We start from the raw sequence: 18,745 nt of genomic DNA on the forward strand, positions 1-18,745 counted from the left end.
TTATGTTGAACTCGTTATTCAATTTCTGTTGTAATAAGTTTTATGCCTGATTCAAGTCTTGCAAGTCCAATGCGATTTCTAGTCCACCTGAAGTAGTTACTGTGATGCAAAGCAGATCAGAAACTTTTGTTTCCTCTGCTCAGCCATGTCTGGAGGCTCCCTGTTTCCAGGCAGGAAAACAAATATTCACTTTCAAGGAGCTGAAGTTAAGAAATTCTGACTGAGGTATCTGTTTATGGCAAAAAAAAATACAAATATTACATGATACAACTCAATGCTGAACTTAAAAACAAAATCTAAGTTACTCTAAATGAACATCACATCCCTCTAAAGCAAATGAGGTTTTCCAGTTAAACTCCCCTAAGAGTTAACACTATTGAGATCACAGCAAGCTGCCCACAGGATTGCAGAGGAGCACAGTTTGTGCAGCTGCTCTGGCCTGACAGGATGGATGTGTGAGAAATCCTGAGCATTCCCAGCAGTGGGGAAGGGTGTGAACCACCCAGCATACTCCAGCAGAGAGTTTGGAATTCCTGTTCCAGCAGCAAGGTGGAATGTTAGAGAGGGAGGGACTACATCAACTCAACTTTAAATCTATTTATTTTACAGTACCAAAACTGCCACTCTTAGACACAAACTGTGTCTAACAATGCCCCTTCTAGTGTGGAAGGGCTTCCTTCATATTCAATGTCACCACAGGAAGAGCAGCCCAGAGGGAAATTCTGTTCCAAACCTTTCTGAGAGTGGCCTGAAGCCCTCTGGGGTAGGCCCAGGTGTAAATCCCTGTTCTGCTTCAGTGCTGCCCCTTTAGGGTCACAGCAGCACTCACAGAAAATCTCCCAATATTTAACCTGCAAACTTCCCAGCATCACAAGGGGCAGAAGAACAAAACCAGAGGCTGCCCAGTGCATTTGGGAAGTTATAAATCTGGATTTAATTACTGGAATTCAGAGATTCTGGGTGAAACTGGTGCCATGACTCCCTGTTCTGAGAGTGGCTCAGGGGAGTGACCAAATCTGACCATATAAAGAAAAGATTTGCTTTTCTGTTGTGTGGTGGCCAAATTCTGTTCCTCCAGAGGTGGCACACGAGGAACCAACAGCACCTTCCACCCTGCCCCAGAATAAGGACACAGATGTTCACTGCAGATTCCACAACAACCTTTTTCTTGTGTTTTTAAGGGAAAAGAAACAACACTACAGCATTCCTCACACCGTGCTAGGCCTAGATTTTCTCTAGAACTAAACCCCCAGAATGTAAAACTCTATGCACAATAAAAAGACATTTGTTCAAACACACCATGGTATGAGCAATTCTCATATTTAAGCTCACTGGCAGTGTTTGGAAGTCATTTCAACTTCTCCATCCCTAGCTATCATCCTTTAAAAACTCATTTTCTTCCCCAATTTCAACAGACCTGATCAAAACACAGATGAGATTTGACACTGATCACTCCTTACAAACCAGGGCTCAGCTCAGCCCCCCCAAAATCTCAGCACACATTTGAGGGTTAATTCCTGCTTGTCTCAACAAACCCAACCCTGCCCAGCAGCTCCCTCCCCAAATCCAGGGACACATCCAGCAGTTTCCAGGGATTTTGTGGGCTGTGGGACCAGCTTTGAGCAGCCCCAATAAAGCAGGGTGATAAAAAAAATCACAATGTTGGGTTTTTTTTTTTTTTTTTTTGCTTAAAGAACTGTAAACATTGAAAGCCTCAAGTCAATGCTGCTCAGCCTTTACACACAATGCTCAGCCAGACACAAAGCTGCAGGAATTCTACTGGGAAACCTGGGATCTGGGGGGAATCAAGTGCTTTAACCCTTCTACTGCTAAACACACACAAGGTCTTGGGAAAAAAAAAAAACCAAAACCAAAAACCACACGACTTTGTACAATTTCTAGAAACAGAATTACAGTACTGACATTAAAAACAGTTTCTAAGGCTCAGACTGAGTCCAAAAAGGCCTCTGGTTGGGTTCATTCAAGCTCTTATGTTTGGACTGCATGAATGCAGCATAAGAATGATTGCAGCAAGACATCCACAGGTAATTTCTACATTTATTTTGTTGGGTTTTTTTCTTTTTTTTCTTTTTTTTTTTTTTTTTATACCAAAAAAAGTTATGTGCAACAAATAGAATCCGTACATATTTACATGTTTTTTTTTTTACCTGTTAGCAAAATTGTATCCTAAACCTCCAGTAGAGAATCTCTCAGCCTATATTGAGAAAAGGAACATCTGCCCAATGACTCCATTTTAAATGGGTGTAGGATTTGGAGTTGAAAGCACTGGGAATAAATAGTTGATGGAACATCCTATACAGAACACACACCTAATATTTAGGCCATGCTTAACACAGTTTTGTGGGAAGAGAATACTTCATCTCTTTTCTGGACCAGCTTAAACGACATTGGCAGAACCAAAGCCAATCTCTGACTTCAGCCCACATAAATTAGGAGCAGAACTGCCTGAAGCACCTCACCAACCTCCTGGAACAAATGAGACTCTACAGCAGCACAAAAATGCAAATTCCAGCATTCACAAACCTCCTCAGCAGAGATTTGTTTTCACTACAGATCTCAAAAGTGCTCAGGAATGCTTCATTGGCCTCAGTGTCACTAAAGTTTTACAGAAAAACTTCCAAGAATATTCATTTCCTCCATGAGACTCGAATGCTTTGTTGGCCTTAAAGAGCAGCAAGTACCTTACAGTAAGAGGATTTCAGGAATGTTTAATTCCTAAGCAGGTTTTGGGATGAGTTTTTTTTTTTTTTGCCTTTCCAATCCGCCCCTTGCTGTGGAGCTTCCAACTCAGAATATTCTGTGATCCCAAAGGAATTCTGGGATTCTGAGAGAGCCAAAGAGGGGCAGGAAGAGCCCAGATTCACAACCTCTATTTGGATACTGTGAATTTTCTCCCTTCCATTATCCTGAGTGATCTCTCTAACATCCACCGTCCCTTGCCAGCCCAAATATCATTTACCTGCCTTTACCCAGACTCCTGCATTCTTGATTTTTGGGATTTGCAAGGGTAAAACCAGTATCAAGGGTAAAACCAGTATCAAGGGTAAAACCAGTATCAAGCACACATTTGCCACCACGTTTTGGCTGGGGCAGGCAGGGGGGCACAGCTGCACTCCTGATTTCCATCACAACCCATTTTACTGGAAGGAAGATGCTGTTTCTATCATTGGGAGCAGCAAGGAAAGATTCAGAAGAACTGGAAGCAGAAAGCACCAAATTTCTCCTGCTAAGATTATTCTGCCCTTTATCCAGGCCAAGTGCATTTCTGAAGCACAAGAGACAAAGAGAAGAAATCAGGGCCCTTTGTAGCAAATCGCTTCCAGTAAAAAGTAACTGCAAGGGAAGCACACAAGACAAGAGTTCACAACTAAGGATCAGATTTGCAAGGTCGTGCACAAAGTGTGGCTGCAAATTCTCCCAGAGCCCAAACTCCAGCTCCTATGTGCACACAAACAAGGACTGCAGACAGCACTGCTGAAAATCTGGCCCTAAACATTTTTACTAAATAAACTGAATCAACAGACTATGCCCACACAAACAAGCACAAGACACAGTGAAGTTAAGTCAACACCAATACTTTCAGCTGATGGGGCTTTTTTTTCCTCTTTTCTTTTTTTTCCCCCAGAAATTGGACCAAGTGCTCATGGATTAGATTTGTCTCCATGGCTGCTTGCTCTGAGCTGGGCAGCACATGTTCACCTCCTCCTTGGGTGAAAAGAAGATGCCTTCAGTGTAGATCACAGGAATGCATCGAAATAAAATCTATACAACACATTAAACACTGCTACTGCCTCAAGGCTTGGCAGAGAACAAAGCCAAGCCTTGAGGGACCAATTCAACATCATTCATTCCCCTTAATATCAAAGTGGAAGGCATTTGAGAGACAGAACTAAACATCAAGACAAGCTTTAACTATACTCTGGTCAATACAAAACTCATTTAATGAATTGTTGGCTAAAACTGTCAGACGAGGGACAAGTCATTTAGTGTTACATGCAACAGATGTTACTCACACCACAGAACTCTGTACACAAAAGCAGTTTCCACCTCCACCCTTGGTACAAACCAGAATTACTTCAGTAATAATTTAAATATAAATTTTGTGAATTCAATCTCCCAAACTTGTTTTGCTCTATGGAAACACTGCTCGTTTCACAGTAGCTTATCCTTAGTGTTTAAAATTCACTTACAATGGAAGTGTCTCTCTGACATTCATGTTTGAGAATGAAAATGCTAAAAGGAATTAAATTAGTTCTTTAAATAAATGGTATGCAGTTGGAATTCTTCACATTTCGAACTGACAAGGGCAAAAAGCAGCACAGCACCAATTACAGAAAGTAGCTGAACCCACACATTTTGGTGTCACACAGTCTGAAACACAAGTATTTCACTTTTCCAAATCACATCAACCTTTGAAATTAAACTGAAAACAATACTGCTACCACTTCTCAGTCTAAAAACTAAAAACAGATCTCTTAATACTCTTCTATCCCCAGCAAGTTTGTTGGGAATTTTGTTTGTTCATTTTTAAAGCAAGGACACTTCTGCCTGCCAAGTTCAACACAAAGTATTTGGTTTAAGATTTGAAGACAGAAGGCACTTTTAACATTCAGCCTTAGAATACTGAGTGCAGAAACAACGTGTACAATTTTGTTCCTTTGTTTAAATCTGCAGTTTAATATTTTTTTCCCCAATTAGTTCTTAGAAAGAGCAATGATAGCACTATATCACATTTCATTTTCAGGAGCACATTGAACTTACTTATCCTATTAAACAGGCTGCCCTTCCAAGAGATCTTCTCTGTGTGTGTTTGTCAGGCCTAAAGTTCATTTCCCAATATAGCACAAACCAAAGATCCTGACCAAGATCAATTAAGGAACTGCTTTTTCAGTGCACTGCTTGGTTATCCTGCTCACTCAGTGGTTTCCACTGCAAATTGCAATTCTATACTGCAGCATTCATAGAACATCAAACATTAGTAACACTGGCTGGCTGAGCACAGCTTCCAATGAAACAGCTCTGCTTGGAAATGGAGTCCTTTCAAAGAACACTTCATCCAACCCCCAATCTGCAAATCAGCTTTTCATTGACCACATGAAGCTATTTTTGTTCTGTACAGAAATTAATGAGGTTGTCGTTTAATCAACATACTTCAGGTTTCAGCTTTAATTCCATTTTTGTTACTGGAGACAAAAAAAAAAAAAAAAAAGGAAAAAAAAAAAGAAAAAAATGGAACCAACCCCAAGCATCATTCTTGTGAAAGCACAACAGTGAGAGCAGCAACTCCATGTTCTTTAGAGGTCACTTCTTCCATCGTGTCAGTCGACTCTGAGCTGAACCCTCTGACAGCTCCTAACCAAACCCATGGGACAGTGAGTTCTCCAGGGATGAAACCAAGAGTTCTAATTTTATTTACAGTATAAGTCCTAGTCAAATCTAAGTCCATCAGCTAAAAAAAAAAAAAAAAAAGAAAAAAAAAGAAAAAAAGAAAAAAAATACACATACTGTAAACATGGCAACATTAAATATGGTGATGCTAGTCTAGAATATTTCATGTCATGATCACATCTTGTTATACCTGAATTTATATACAGGATATTTTATAGCAAGTGTTACCCACTTCACAAGTGGAGGGGGAAGAGAGAGAGTCTAGGTTTTGCTGTGGCTAAAACTCCATCAAAGTAAAGTTAAAGCTTGTCTTTGATTGTTATAGAGCTTTCTTTCATAACCACATTGGAACTGAAGATTAGCACAGAGAAATTATCTGGGGCCCCTTGAAATTTAGAACTCAAAATTTCCATTATGATTCTCGGGGAGGGAAGGGGCGGGGAAAAAAAGTGTCTGATATGGAGAATAAAAAAATTACTGCAAAATAAACTTAATGGAAGTTGGGTCTTCAGACTGTCAGTCAAAAGTTCCACCAGGGGTTATTCCTGTTTGGGTTGGAGTTGCCTCTTCCAGGCCTCGTTCAAATAAACTAGTCGTTTGTAGTTGATGATAAAGAGAATGAAGTTCAGCAAATATGTGAGCACGCAGACAATGCAAAATTCCTTCAGCACGAAGTACAGAATGTATGCCAAGTACAGGGAGCCTACTACAGACACTATGGAGGATGTCATGAGGATTAGAGCTGCTACTGCACTTGCTGTCATACCTGCAACAAGAGAGACAAAGTTACTCACCCTTCCCCACACGGAGCAAAAGTGAATTCAAGCTCAGCCACTCAGCAACAGTTACACAAAATTCTGGTTAAAATATCACCCTTGAGAAGTGGGTATTTGGAGGGGAGTATTTAAGGCTCTGTCTGACAGCCCTGTGGTAAGGAGTGTGAGTAGGATTAACCATCCTCATATTCCTGACTTAGAGGAAAATCAGTGGTCAAGTTATTTCTGTCAGGAGGAACAGCTTTATAGCAAACCACAGAGTTACCAAGAAATAGATACAATTATATTTTATGCACTTTTTTGCCTGCTCTCTCCATTACTCCTGCAAAACTTGCCCATTCCATTTTTATTTCCTCTCCTTTTCCACCATGCAATCCAATGCCAAGTATACTGGAGTGAAAATACCAGCACAGAAACTGTCTTCACACTTGGATTATTAATAGCATATCAGGAGAAAAATGCAATTACTCTTGTTATCAGTTGGGTTTTTAAGCCCTTTGGACAGATGTATCATTAGAGTGGTGCTAAAAAAACCCCAAGATACAAAAATCAGAAGCATTTATCTGGTTTCCTGCAGATAGTGCAATGGATATGGCTCTCCTCCTTCATCCCCACAGCCCTGCTTTATACTTGAGGCTCTGAAGTGAATAAATACTTACCAAGTAGCATTTGTAGTATATAAAACACCAGGCCAAAAACACTGTTTGACTGATTTATTGCACTGTCCTTTCCAAAGATGGAACCCAAGAGACCGAATCCTCGACCCCATCTGTAAAACAGGGAAACTAATTAACTCTTAATTGGCCACCTACTGCTTTCCAGCAGCATTTTCAGTTCAGGGCTGTTGGAGAAAGAAAAGGACACATATTCTGCCATGACTGATGTGGAATTCTCCTGGAAAACCAAGCAGCAACAGGGGGAGCACTGGGCACAGTTTTATCCCACACCTTGCTGATAAAAGCTGTTTGCCACAGCAGGAAGGGCTGAGCTCACCCAGCTCTAAGTTCCCTGGACACCACCTCTGCTTCCAGGGCTGCAGTTTGGAGCTGTGGTGTCACATCAACACTTCCTTCCCCCAGTGACAGCTCCAGCAGCTCTCTGCACCACAGTAAACTGGACACAAGGTCACCACAAAGCTGAGGCAAGGATTTGTTCCACTCACTTCTGTGCACCAGAGCAGCAGAATCAGGGCATAAATCTGCAGCTCAGCTGCTCCCCAGGCTAAGAGCTCAGGAGGAACCCAAATCTGTCAAGCACACGAGCTGAGGATGGCACCAGCACAAAATCCTCAGCCCTCCTTGGTTGGAGCTCTTGCACAGTGTGACACTTTGAAAAAACACCTGAAATCCCTACAGAGAGACTTCCAACTTCCCAGTGATAAGGCAGAAAGAAAGCAGCACAAGCCCTACAAAACTCCTCCCCCTTCCTGCAGCAGCAAAGATTAAATTAGCAAATGTGTTTGTGCCAGAAACCATTAATTCCATGCCCTAAGGCAGATCACACCATTATTTGTAAGAGCAAAGTGAGGACCCGATTTATTAGTGTCACTTGAAAATATGAAGTTATTTTGCTACTCCGAGGTAATCTAACTCACAAGAGCACATTGGGATATTTGCCAGAAGATTTTTGGAGCATCAAGCCAAAGCACTACACAAATGTAAGGTTTCCTTCACATTACCAGCTCAAGTGAGCAAGGTAAAAAGTGCCATTCCTCATCCTGCTGCAGCAGGAAGCTCCAAGGAAAATGCAGTTTTCAGGAAGTTCCTTGTCCTAGAGGCAATGGCCCTGCTGAACCAGGACACAGCTCAGATTTGTCCCTGCACAAAGCAGGAATGTCGTGATGTCACTCACCTGGGACCTGCCATCACCACATCACAAACAGTTCTCTCCCAGGAAGAGGCACCACAATAAGGATAATTTAAAAACATCTCCAAAACACTTTCTAGTCTCACAGCCATCTGTGCAAAACTCATTTAAACTCATCATTTTAATTGCAGACTAAGTTTGAATTCACTATTAATACTCTTGTGCTCTTCTTTCTGCCCAAGAAACCCAGCAGATCCCAATTCTTAGAAAGCAGATTTACTGTATAAACAGTCAAAAATTAAACACATTTTCAGCTAGTTTGGACTCAAATCTTTTAAAAGTGAAACTTGAGTGCCAATATTAAGCTCCAAGGCAGCACAGACAGTGCTTTTCCAGGGGACAGAGCCTCAGCATCTCAGAGGTGCCAGACATGGAGCTGCAGGGAAAAGCAGAGCAGAACTGCCTGGCTCTCTGCTCTCATCCCACGGCAACTCTGGGGCTGTGGAAATGACAAAGAATGACAAAGAATCTCGGTTATGGTGAGATTTCCTCCCTCACCTCAAATGTTATCTGGATTTTAAGTGAGAACTGCTAATTTTTTAGCCTTCATTTGATAAGATGATCACAGCACATGTAACAATTGTCTTGTGTTGTCCAAATTCCAAAGGCTGAATTAAAGAGCCAAGCAAATATATTAAAGGAATTATCATTTTTACATTTAAAAATTGATACTTATTTTTCTGTATCACCACATTTACAGATGCTTCAGCCTGCCATCCACAGGTTCAGTTTGTTGTTCTGGTCTCCAAGTGAGAATTCTTTGCAGGGTGACATTAAAATGATCTGAACACGCTCAGGTTTTCCTGCACAACCCAAAGTGGGCCAAGGTTCAGCATCAGCCTAACCCCAAATAACTGCAGGATGCTGAATCCATCCCTACCTGAGTGCCTGACAGCAAACTCCAGCTTAGAACATCAGAAATGTCATTTTATAGAACCTGACCCTGCAGTTGTTCTGCAAGAGAATAAAATGTTGCCAGTGGAAGGATAATGAGCTCCAGCCCTTCCTGAGAGTCACTCCTGCAGTGATCTGTGCAGAGCTGCAAGGTCAGAGCACAGGGAAAGCTTTTCCCACATGCAGGAGTTCATTAAGTGTCTTGTTGGCCTTGTAGCAGCTTTGAGGACATCAAGTATTACATTTCAGCCCATGGAGTCCAGGCCTAATCTCACATTTTATTCCAGCTCAGCAGCCTGGGCTTTAACACAGAACACTTTTCCCAGCCTTATAAGGTTTGGATTGGGAGCAAAGTGGTCTGCAGCAAACTGAAAACAAAGTATTTAGACTTTATATCTTTACTTTGTATACTCCATTTCCCATCTCATCTCCCTACTGAAAAGTCTAAACCGTCTCCTAATTTTATTAAGGTTGTAAAACCCACAATGAACCAGGAGCTTCTGCCAGAAAGTGGAGGAAGGATAAAAACTGAGCAGATAATGTTCCTTTTCACACCAAACTCAGGTGTGAATTTCCAGACTGATGATAACTTTGAAACTCGAAAAAAACAGGGCAAACAAATAGCAAGAAGAAAATGCTAATAGCAAGATAAGCTGCAAAAAATAAACTCAGAAGTCTTTCATGTAGCCTGCATTTTACAAAAAAATACAATTTAGAAGAAGTATTATTCATTTGCATCATTTTTTTTTGGATACAGAATGCCAAGCAAAATGACCTGCAGTAACCACAGAGCTGCTTGCACAACAAGATAAAAGCAGAGCCTGATTTCACCAAGTTTTTCCTGGTTGTGACTGGTGGCTCCCATCCCTGAGGATCAGGAGTTCCGTGCTGAGATCCAGGTCGCAGTCACCCGAGGTGACTCAGAGCACTCTGACAAACATGTGCCAAACCCATTTTCACCACACCCGAGTTTCAATGCCATTCAGAAATAAAAAGCAATGTGATCTAACTGCAAGGAGCAAACCTTTAAGACATCTTTGTAACTCGGTCTCCCTCCCTATCTGCATGTACCAGTCTGAATGTTCTTTACAAAGTAAGATAGTGGTTCAAGAAATCTAAATTAAAGTGATTCATCTACTGTCCCAACATCTACAATTGAACACTGCAGTGATTTTCAGTCCAATGTGCACTGTCTTTTATCAAAAGGACGTTTTGAAAGTTATTATTCACCCTCTAAACAATGTCCCTTTTGGTTTGAGGTACTTCACAAAGCTCAGCAATGTTGCATTTTCAGACGTTTAAAGCACTACTTGTGTGCAATTGTTACTTCTTCATAGGAAGACAAAAAGAACTGAGGTCACTGTGCTGCACAAGTGATGTACCTCCAATAAAATCTTACACTTTTAAATCACTAAAATCATTTAAATCTCTTTTGTACATATATGAACATCAACAGCGTATTAGGGAACACACTTGAAACTGTTTATCACAATTTAGCAGAGAAAATGCTAAAAGGGAACACAAGAACCTTATGCAGTCCATCAGTATCTCAAGTATTTTAGAGGACAAGCAAACAACCTTCCAGTTTAACAAGTTACAAGCTCTGAGTTATCAGCATTAACTCCAAAAGCAGCAGAATTCCAAGCCTGCCAAACACACCAAGTCAAACAAACCAACCAAAAAGTGTTTATTTAGCCAGGAGTTGGATTAGTGTCCCCTGCAGCCCCTGGAAGAAATGCTGGAGGTGTTTTCATAGCCAAGCCCCAGCTGTGACAGTGCCTGCAGTTGGTTTGAACAGTTTTGTCACAGATCATTCCCCAGGGTGCTTTCCTTGGCCTCCACCGTCCTTAAGGGTCAGCTGAAACTTCTGATCTGGGGTTTCACCTGCACCAACATTTCTCAGCCTCCCCTGAAGCCTCCCTGCATGTCCCAGATGCTTTCTGAGCACTTCTGAGCTCCACAACCAGCCCTGGTGATGAGCAGGATCACATCCTCTCCATTTCACCCCTTCATTTTTATGTGCAGAACTGAACCAACCCAAATATTTTCATTTTAACATGGAAAGAACCATACTGGGGGCAGGGCAGGTCCAGCAGCAGATGCCTTGAACAAAGCACACAATTCCCAGGTCACATCCCAGTGTCCCCAAGGACTGCTTGGAAATGCAATCAAATCCTTCAGGGGACCAGAATATTCAAAGGCATGTCTGATCCCAAATCTCTGCATTTGTGCAGCAGCAGCTCTGCCAACACCATTCTCTCTCAGTTGTTGGGTTTGGTGCAATAAAAAGGGCAAACAATAAAAAAGATCCTGTACTCACACTGCAAGAAAAGAACTCAAGTTTGGGTGGTTTTTGGGTAGTAGGAGTTTACTCAAAGCCTCTCATTTCAGGATTATTTATCATCCTATGAGCATTATTTTGTTATCAACAGCAAGTATCCCTTACCACTTCGTAACCCTGAGGAAACAAAAAAATCAGATTTTCTAAAAAAAAGAAAACAAAAAAGAAATTTAAAAAGGCTACACTTGATAAGTGATGTGAACATTTCCTTAATTTTTTGTCCAGAGTTTAAGTTCTCAGAGGGGAGCAGGGCTCACCCTCTGCCTTCAGGGAAAAGCTCATATAAAGGTCAAAGGATCTGCAGCATGTTAAGAAACTTTGGTAGCAACTTTTTTCCAGCTTCACCCAGAGGATTTTGGATTAAACCTAATTCATGGTTTCAAGGCCACTCTAACAGTTTTAATAAATTAAGTAAAAGCCTTCAATTAGAAGCCACAATAAAGGAGATTAAAAATTTCCATTTGTAAACTTGCCAGCAGTGCTCAAAAATGTCAATACATCTAATTTCACGTTTAAATCTATTAGCAGCAGTTAGCATAACCAAATGAAGTTTTCTTCTATATATCCTCCAGCTCTACTTCAGAAAGTCTGTAAAAACTCTCAGTTTCTAGATCAGCAAAATATATTAAGCAGACAGTGGATTATTATTTTATAGCAGCCTTTACAGAAGCACTGGCTATTCAAGATACAAGCCAACAGCAGTGATTCCTTCCACAAAATCTTTTATATTAAGATACCACAAATGAAGCCTAAGTCTGAATTATAAGCACTTTGTTAAATTTACTTTACACCAGGCAAAATAATTCTTAGCTCTATTACAAATTCCAGTCAAGCTGGAAATGATGTATTTATGAAAAGCAAAAATTAATGTGTTTGTGTGAGCACTGTAAGGATGGAAAATAAAAGATTCCCACAGCAGGGGTACAGCTGTGTTTTATAAAAGATGTGCCTCAGTCAATAAGTGTTGTACCAGTATTAAACCATCCATTTTCTACTAGAAAGATGGGGAAAAAAAACCCCAAAGCACTTGAGTAATCAGTTTCTGCAGTTTTAGAGCAACTTTACAACTCCAGGCTGGTTTCTACCAGCATTCCTGGAACACCTCCCCTGTCCAGCACATGGAACAAGCTCTGGATCCTCCCAGCTGAGCCCCCAGCACAGAGAACCCTGGCTCCCAGGGCAGGGGTTCCCTTCAGCAGGAGTGACTGTGGCTTTCCCTCCCTTCCCCTGTGTCACTGAATTTGGCTCCTCCAATTTCTCCCTGCCCAATTCCAAACCAGAGATTTTCCCTCAGGCAGCAAACCCAGTGAATCCCTGAAGAAGCTCTGTTACACCAATCTCTAACACTCACAGCTGAAAACCTCAAACATATCTGGATATTTGCTTGCAGGTACAGCAATGAAAAAATAAATTCCTGGAGTATCATTAATTTATTATTATAAATATGAATGATAATTATGCTACATAATGTTCTTCACTTAGAATTAAGCAAACTTGACAGACAAGTTTCCAGGAACTGCCCCACAACAGAGCTCAGTGGCTGTTTAAACATCAGCTTAGGGAGATCTGGGAAGTTTTCTCCACATTTCCTTGGACAATGGGGGGGTTGTTGTCACTTTGATCCCTGTAAAGATGCACGGGAACAGTTCTAGCAAGGTGTGCTCTGCTGAGGAACCAGCACGGGGCAGTTCCACCTGCAGTTCTTGGAACAATTCACACCCACTCTGCAGAGGAACAGCACAACCAACCAAACACAACAACACGGGTGGAAATTCAGTGTTTAAAGTCATTTATGAACCATACAATAATACTACAGCTGTCACAGGACTCCCTTCCACACACCCCAAATTTAAAGGCATTTTCAGGAGCTACCAGGTGGGTATTTTGGTGCACCCCTCCAGAAAACACAAGGTGGATGTGCAGCCTGCTCTGGAGGAAGGTGTTCCTGCCCATGGCACGGGGCTGGAACAGGATGAACCTGAAGGTCCCTTCCAACCCAAACCATTCTGCCGTGTCAGACTTTTTCAGAACTTTTCAAACTGCCTCAAACACAAGACACCAATCCAAGACTTTGCCCATGAACAGAATAGGGAATTGCTAAAATATCAATGCCACGAGATTCTCCAAATGCTATTTTGACTCTAGAACTCCTTCAGCAAGCAGGCAAAGATCAATATTGACTATTGCCAAACCTCTTGACTGACGCAGCTGCAAATATTGCTAAAGATATACACGACATGTGCCCTTTGCTCATCTGTGCTGCTGTCTTGAGGCTCTCCTACACAGGGTACAGCATTAATTCATGCATGCCAGGCTACAAAAGTCATTCAAAACCACTAATTTATCCTGCACGAATCTCCAATTTATCAAGACAAAAAGCAGAAATGTATTAGAAGACCCCAGAATCTCTCAGGGCGTGCAAGAGACAAAAGCCAAAGGCTCTGGGTCTCTGCATTACCACTTAAAGGTCACATTTTATTTCAAGCTGGAGCATGACCTGTATGACTTGAAAAGTGTTTTATTACTTTAATTCCCTCTGTGATACTACAGCAAGACCAAAAATATTTTTCAGGAACTGCTATTAGCCCGTTTCATTATAAACAAAGCCATTCTTGACACTTAATTATTTTCAGTTATAAGACAGCAATTAATTTAAAAGAAATTCAGCAATGCCAATGGAGATGTGAGGTATTGCTCTAATACCTGCCCTTATTAGCCACTCCTTAGCAGTTTTTATTTTTAAACTATTTCATGAACTTTCCCCTTGATAAAAACTTGAAATATGCTGACCATTCATGTTTTGGGTAAGGGATACTGGGAAGGGATCTCTCCAACATAATGTTCTGCATGAGTCAGGCTCTGATAGGAGATTTTCTGTGCTCCTCCCTCTGCATGCTGGCAGTCTTTACATTTCTGGTCTTGTTGTTGTGCCAATGCCAGATCTGGCTTAAAAGCAAGACTTGGAAATACCAACAGCTGGTGAAAAAAACTCTGCCCCAAATACCAGAAAGTCAGCTCAGGAAAGAATAAACTAATTTATTCTAGTTATTCTATGCATTTAAAGTGGATCCTAACAGCATTAAGTGCTTTTTAAAGTTCAGCCCACTCTTGGAGTCAAAACTCAAGATGTGAAGATTGCAACATTCCAAGTTCCATCAGCAAATCCAGCTTAAATAAAAAGTCCCATAACCCAATGAACCATCTAAAAGCCTAAGCAGGAACAGAAGTTTTTCATCCAGTTTACTCTGCAGAGTTAACTCTAATAATTAGCTAATCAATTAATTTCTGACTGTCAGTGTAACAGATTTATGAGAAAAGAAATGGGACAGTTAAATCTGAATTACCTGTGAAAAAGCTGGAATACAAAATTGAAACTCTACAACCCCAGCAAAATGTAAAGTGTGGTTAAAAATTCCTTTTAGAAATGAAGTTTCTGAGAAACTTTGGTGATGCAGGAACAAGGAACACTCAGCTGGAGAGAGTGAGAGACAGGGATGGATGGGGAGCTGTGGCAACACGGAAAATAAGATTAATTTCTTTCCAACTTTAATGCCCTGCCCTCCTTTACTTTTAAAGCAGAACTCCCCCTCTGTGTCCTGCACAGGCTGGAAAGCAAATTCTTCTCCAAATATGGTTGGAGTGAACAGAACTTGCACGTTCCTTTTGCACAAACTCCTTTTACCACCTGCTCCGACGATCACGAGCTCTCCTGGCATTTGCAATGCTTCACTCCATAGCAACTGCTGGGAGAGCTGAGTGCATTTTATCCCTAACTCTTCACATTATCATATAGAATTCCTACAGCAAAGGATTTCCAGGTCTTACTCAACGTGTCAGCTGCAGCATTGCTAATGAAAGCTGTAATTACCGAGCTTGATTCCATAATTAGAAATAATTCTGATTATATCTTCAGGTAATTTCCTTCACCCGAGTGTTCAGTAAACAGCATCAAAACTGTGACATCCAATTCCCTGTCACAACAGCAGCATTTGCTGCAACAACAAAAAGCTGTTGGAGGAGCAATTCTATTCAAGAAGAGGCTACTTAATGCTTAAATCTCTTGTTATTCTCTTTTTACCCCTGTATGTGTGATCAAAGTTAAATTACTGATGAGACTCACGTGGTTTAATCTCAGTAGCCTAAGAATAATTTAATTTATATTATTTGATTTTATCTGCTGAGTTTATTGAAGTGTCCTCCCTAGTTAGATCCAAACTTCTCATTTCAGGACACTTTCCAAGAAGAGACATGAACAAGCACCTTCACAAACTAAAGATGACCTGAGGCAGACAGAAAAGCAGAGTTAAAGCCTTCACTCAATGACAATATCAGGTGGCCAGAGATACAGATCTCTGTCACACAATCTCATTTCTGTCACCACAGAAGAGGTTTTAGGAAAAAGAGCTCCCTGGATGTTTTGCCTAAATAATCTCCCATCTTGACAGAGGATGGGAATATTCCCTCAAACTGGCTTGTTATGATGATACAGCAAGTACCTCTATAAAAACTGTGACAGCTTTTGCACAGGTTACTCTGAGAAGGGGAAAAGTAAATCTCAAGTACTCATTCAGCTGAAGGCATTAACACAATAATAACAAAATTCTCATTAAAATAAAGAGGAAAGATTTAATACACAGATTTGCTCAAGAAGCAGATTTATACAATGACTCTCCTAACAGATATAAGAGCCCTTGGCCTTAAGGAAACAACTGCTAAACTGGCTGGACGTCTGACAACCAGTCTGGATTTGGACTGGGTTTGTGCTGCAGAGGCATCCAAGTCTCCTTTGAATGAAGCATTTCTTCTGTGTCACCAAAGCATCTCCTGTGCTGCCAGGAGACGTCCCAATGAAAACGCAATACAGATACTGCAATTAAAACTAACAAAGCAAACCACCTGCAATTGTACTTGTTTATGCTCTCCTTAACCACTACTCACAGCTACAGCACTTCACTCTGACGAGCTTTTACCACTAAAACGCCTGTCACTCCACCTAATTGCCATTGATTACAACACAGCCATTGCGGGTGCCTCACCCTCCAGGCCGTACGATCCCGAAAATCCCCGCTCGCACAGCGGCCCTCCAGCGCTGGGGCTGCCCCACACCGGGATCGCTGACCCCTCCCGGGCTGCCCCGGCCCCTCCGTGTCCCCGTCCGGCCCGCAGCCCCTCCGAGCACCGCCCCGGCCCCTCAGCACCCCCCGAAGCACCGGAGGCAGCGCTCCGGGACCCGTCCCCAGCGCTCCCGCAGCCCTCAGCCCCTTCCCCCCGCGGGGGCGGCGGCGGGTCCCACCCGCGCCTCACCTGGAGGTGATGGCGGCGGAGCAGCGCACCCGCTCGCTGAGGTCGCACAGGGCCTGGTAGTGGCTGTCGTGGCCCTTCTCGCGCTCCAGGTGGCAGGCGTACAGGGACAGCAGGATGCCGGCGGCGCACACGGCGGACCGCGCCACCCGCTCCCAGCGCGGCACCGACACCCGCAGCAGGACGGGCGCCGCCATCTTGGCCCCGTCCCTCCGCCTCAGCCCGCGACGCGCGCCCAGCGCCGCCCCGCCCCGCGCACGCGCGCGCTCCTCATTGGCCCGCCGCGCACGCGCGCTCGCCTCTCATTGGCCGGGCGGGCGGGCTCGCCACAACCCCCTCCCCCCCTCCCGCGCTGGCCCCGCCCCTCTCCGCTCGCGCCGGACGTGGCGCCTCGCGACGACGTCACGTCAGGCCTGGGCGGGGAGGGGGGGGGGGGAAACGTGGCACAGCGCCCCCTGGCGGCCGCCGGGAGTCCGTGAGGGCAGAGTCCCCTGACGCCCCCGCCCCGGCTGATGGCAGAAGGAAAATCGGATTTTGCTCGCGTTTTCCAGGTCTGGGACGCGGGGGAAACTGGGAAGTTCTGAAAAACGCGAAAAAAGTCTTCACGGCTGACCTGACCCTCAGGGATGATGTGTCACTTCACCGGAGCTGAGGTGGCGTGAGCCTCAGCCCCGTTCTCCAGGTGTTTTTCCATGTTTTTGGGCAGAATGCGCCAAACCCCCGCATCCTGCAGGCGCACGGAGCCCATCTGGTGTGCAGAGGGCCTGTTACACTCCCAAAGTCCACCACGAGGTTGTCTGGGATGTGTAATTTGGACAGACGATAGAAGAAATCTATTAAAAGTTTGATTTTCCAAGTGCACACCACAGCCTTGTGCTCACTTGGCTCGGGAGCAGCTGCTGATGGATTCCCCCAGGGCTCGCTCAGCCTTGCACTGAAGCGATGGCATTTCATCACTTATTTCCCAAATCTGGGATCGCATTTTGCCAGACTGCCTCACAAACACACGGACACAACCCAAAATCAGGGCCGGATCTTCTTTCTTTCACACGTTTCTATCAAAAGCAGCATCAACACCTGGCTGGTGGTTAAAGAACCACTCAATCCCTGTGGTGTAGCCACACAAAAGTCACGGCAGCTGAAAATAAACAACCTTTGCTCGCCGTAAACATCACCAAAAACACCATTATTGCTGATTTTTGGGATGGCTACTCGTTCTCGTGCCCTTTTCCCAAATCCTTGCTCGCTGTGGGCATCAGCAGATGCGAGGGTGAGCTGGAACAAAAGGGAGCTCTGGAGTTTTCCCAAGGAAAGCAGGAGGACAAAGCACAATGGCAGCATTCATCCCGCCATCCTGCCCTCATTGTCCTGCAAAACAAAACAAATCCAAGAGGGACGCGGTCACAAAGTGACTTCAAGCGTCAAGAATCCCTCTGCCAGCAAAAAAAAAAAAAAAAAAAAAAAAAAGGAAAATTGAAAACTATTAATTAAAAAGCATTGAGAAACCACTCGTTAAGAAACTAATTGCTTGAAGTCTAGAAAAGCAAAATGATAACTCCTCCTGCTTTCTATGCAGTGATTTGCTCTCAGAGATGGAGAGAGGCCAAGAGCCAGGGAGAAGAAGCTCTCAGGGATGAGCTCTTGCAGCAATAACACCAGTGGTCTGAGCTTCTGCAGATGTCCCTGTTCTGAACGTGTTTTATCTTTTATATTTATCTCCTGATAATTCTCTAGTCGGCAACTGCTTTTCTCAACTGTACTTCTGCTCTATAAACTCACAATGTTAGCACTTCTTTCATCAGGCAACAGTTACATCCCCTGATGTAAAAGATGTTGAAATGCCTGGTATTTCACCTCCTTTATAAGTGAAGAAACTGAACTAGCAATTTTTTTGTCATGAATTATCATAACTGTTGACTGTGGTATCCCTTATCGTTGCTGCTGTGTACAGAAACAGCTTAATTAATACAACAGTTAATAAATTCATTTAAAAATTAATTTCTCCAAGTAGACAGTGTTTCTAAAGCAAAGACACTCAGCTCCTGGGTGGGGATGAGGAGGCAGGAGGGAGCCTCGCTTCTTTTTTGGGATGAAAATCACAGAATCACAGAATGGTTGGGGTTGGAAGGGGCTTCTGGAGATCATCCAAGGCAGGGTT

At 43.0% G+C, this 18,745-nt stretch overlaps 1 protein-coding gene across 1 annotated transcript; it reads right to left on the reverse strand.

Moving 5' to 3' along the window:
- Positions 1 to 5,805: 5,805 nt before the first annotated feature.
- VKORC1L1 (vitamin K epoxide reductase complex subunit 1L1) lies at positions 5,806 to 18,048 on the reverse strand. The gene is made up of 3 exons (XM_014876529.2): positions 16,591 to 18,048; positions 6,845 to 6,954; positions 5,806 to 6,175 (listed from the first exon to the last, which is right to left on the reverse strand). Exons 1-3 carry the CDS (start codon positions 16,782 to 16,784, stop codon positions 5,949 to 5,951), a joined length of 531 nt encoding a protein of 176 aa, XP_014732015.1. The 5' UTR covers positions 16,785 to 18,048; the 3' UTR covers positions 5,806 to 5,948.
- Between the last annotated feature and the right edge of the window lie 697 nt (positions 18,049 to 18,745).

This window comes from Sturnus vulgaris, chromosome 21, assembly GCF_052056855.1.
Source record: "Sturnus vulgaris isolate bStuVul1 chromosome 21, bStuVul1.hap1, whole genome shotgun sequence".
Lineage (NCBI taxonomy): Eukaryota > Metazoa > Chordata > Aves > Passeriformes > Sturnidae > Sturnus > Sturnus vulgaris.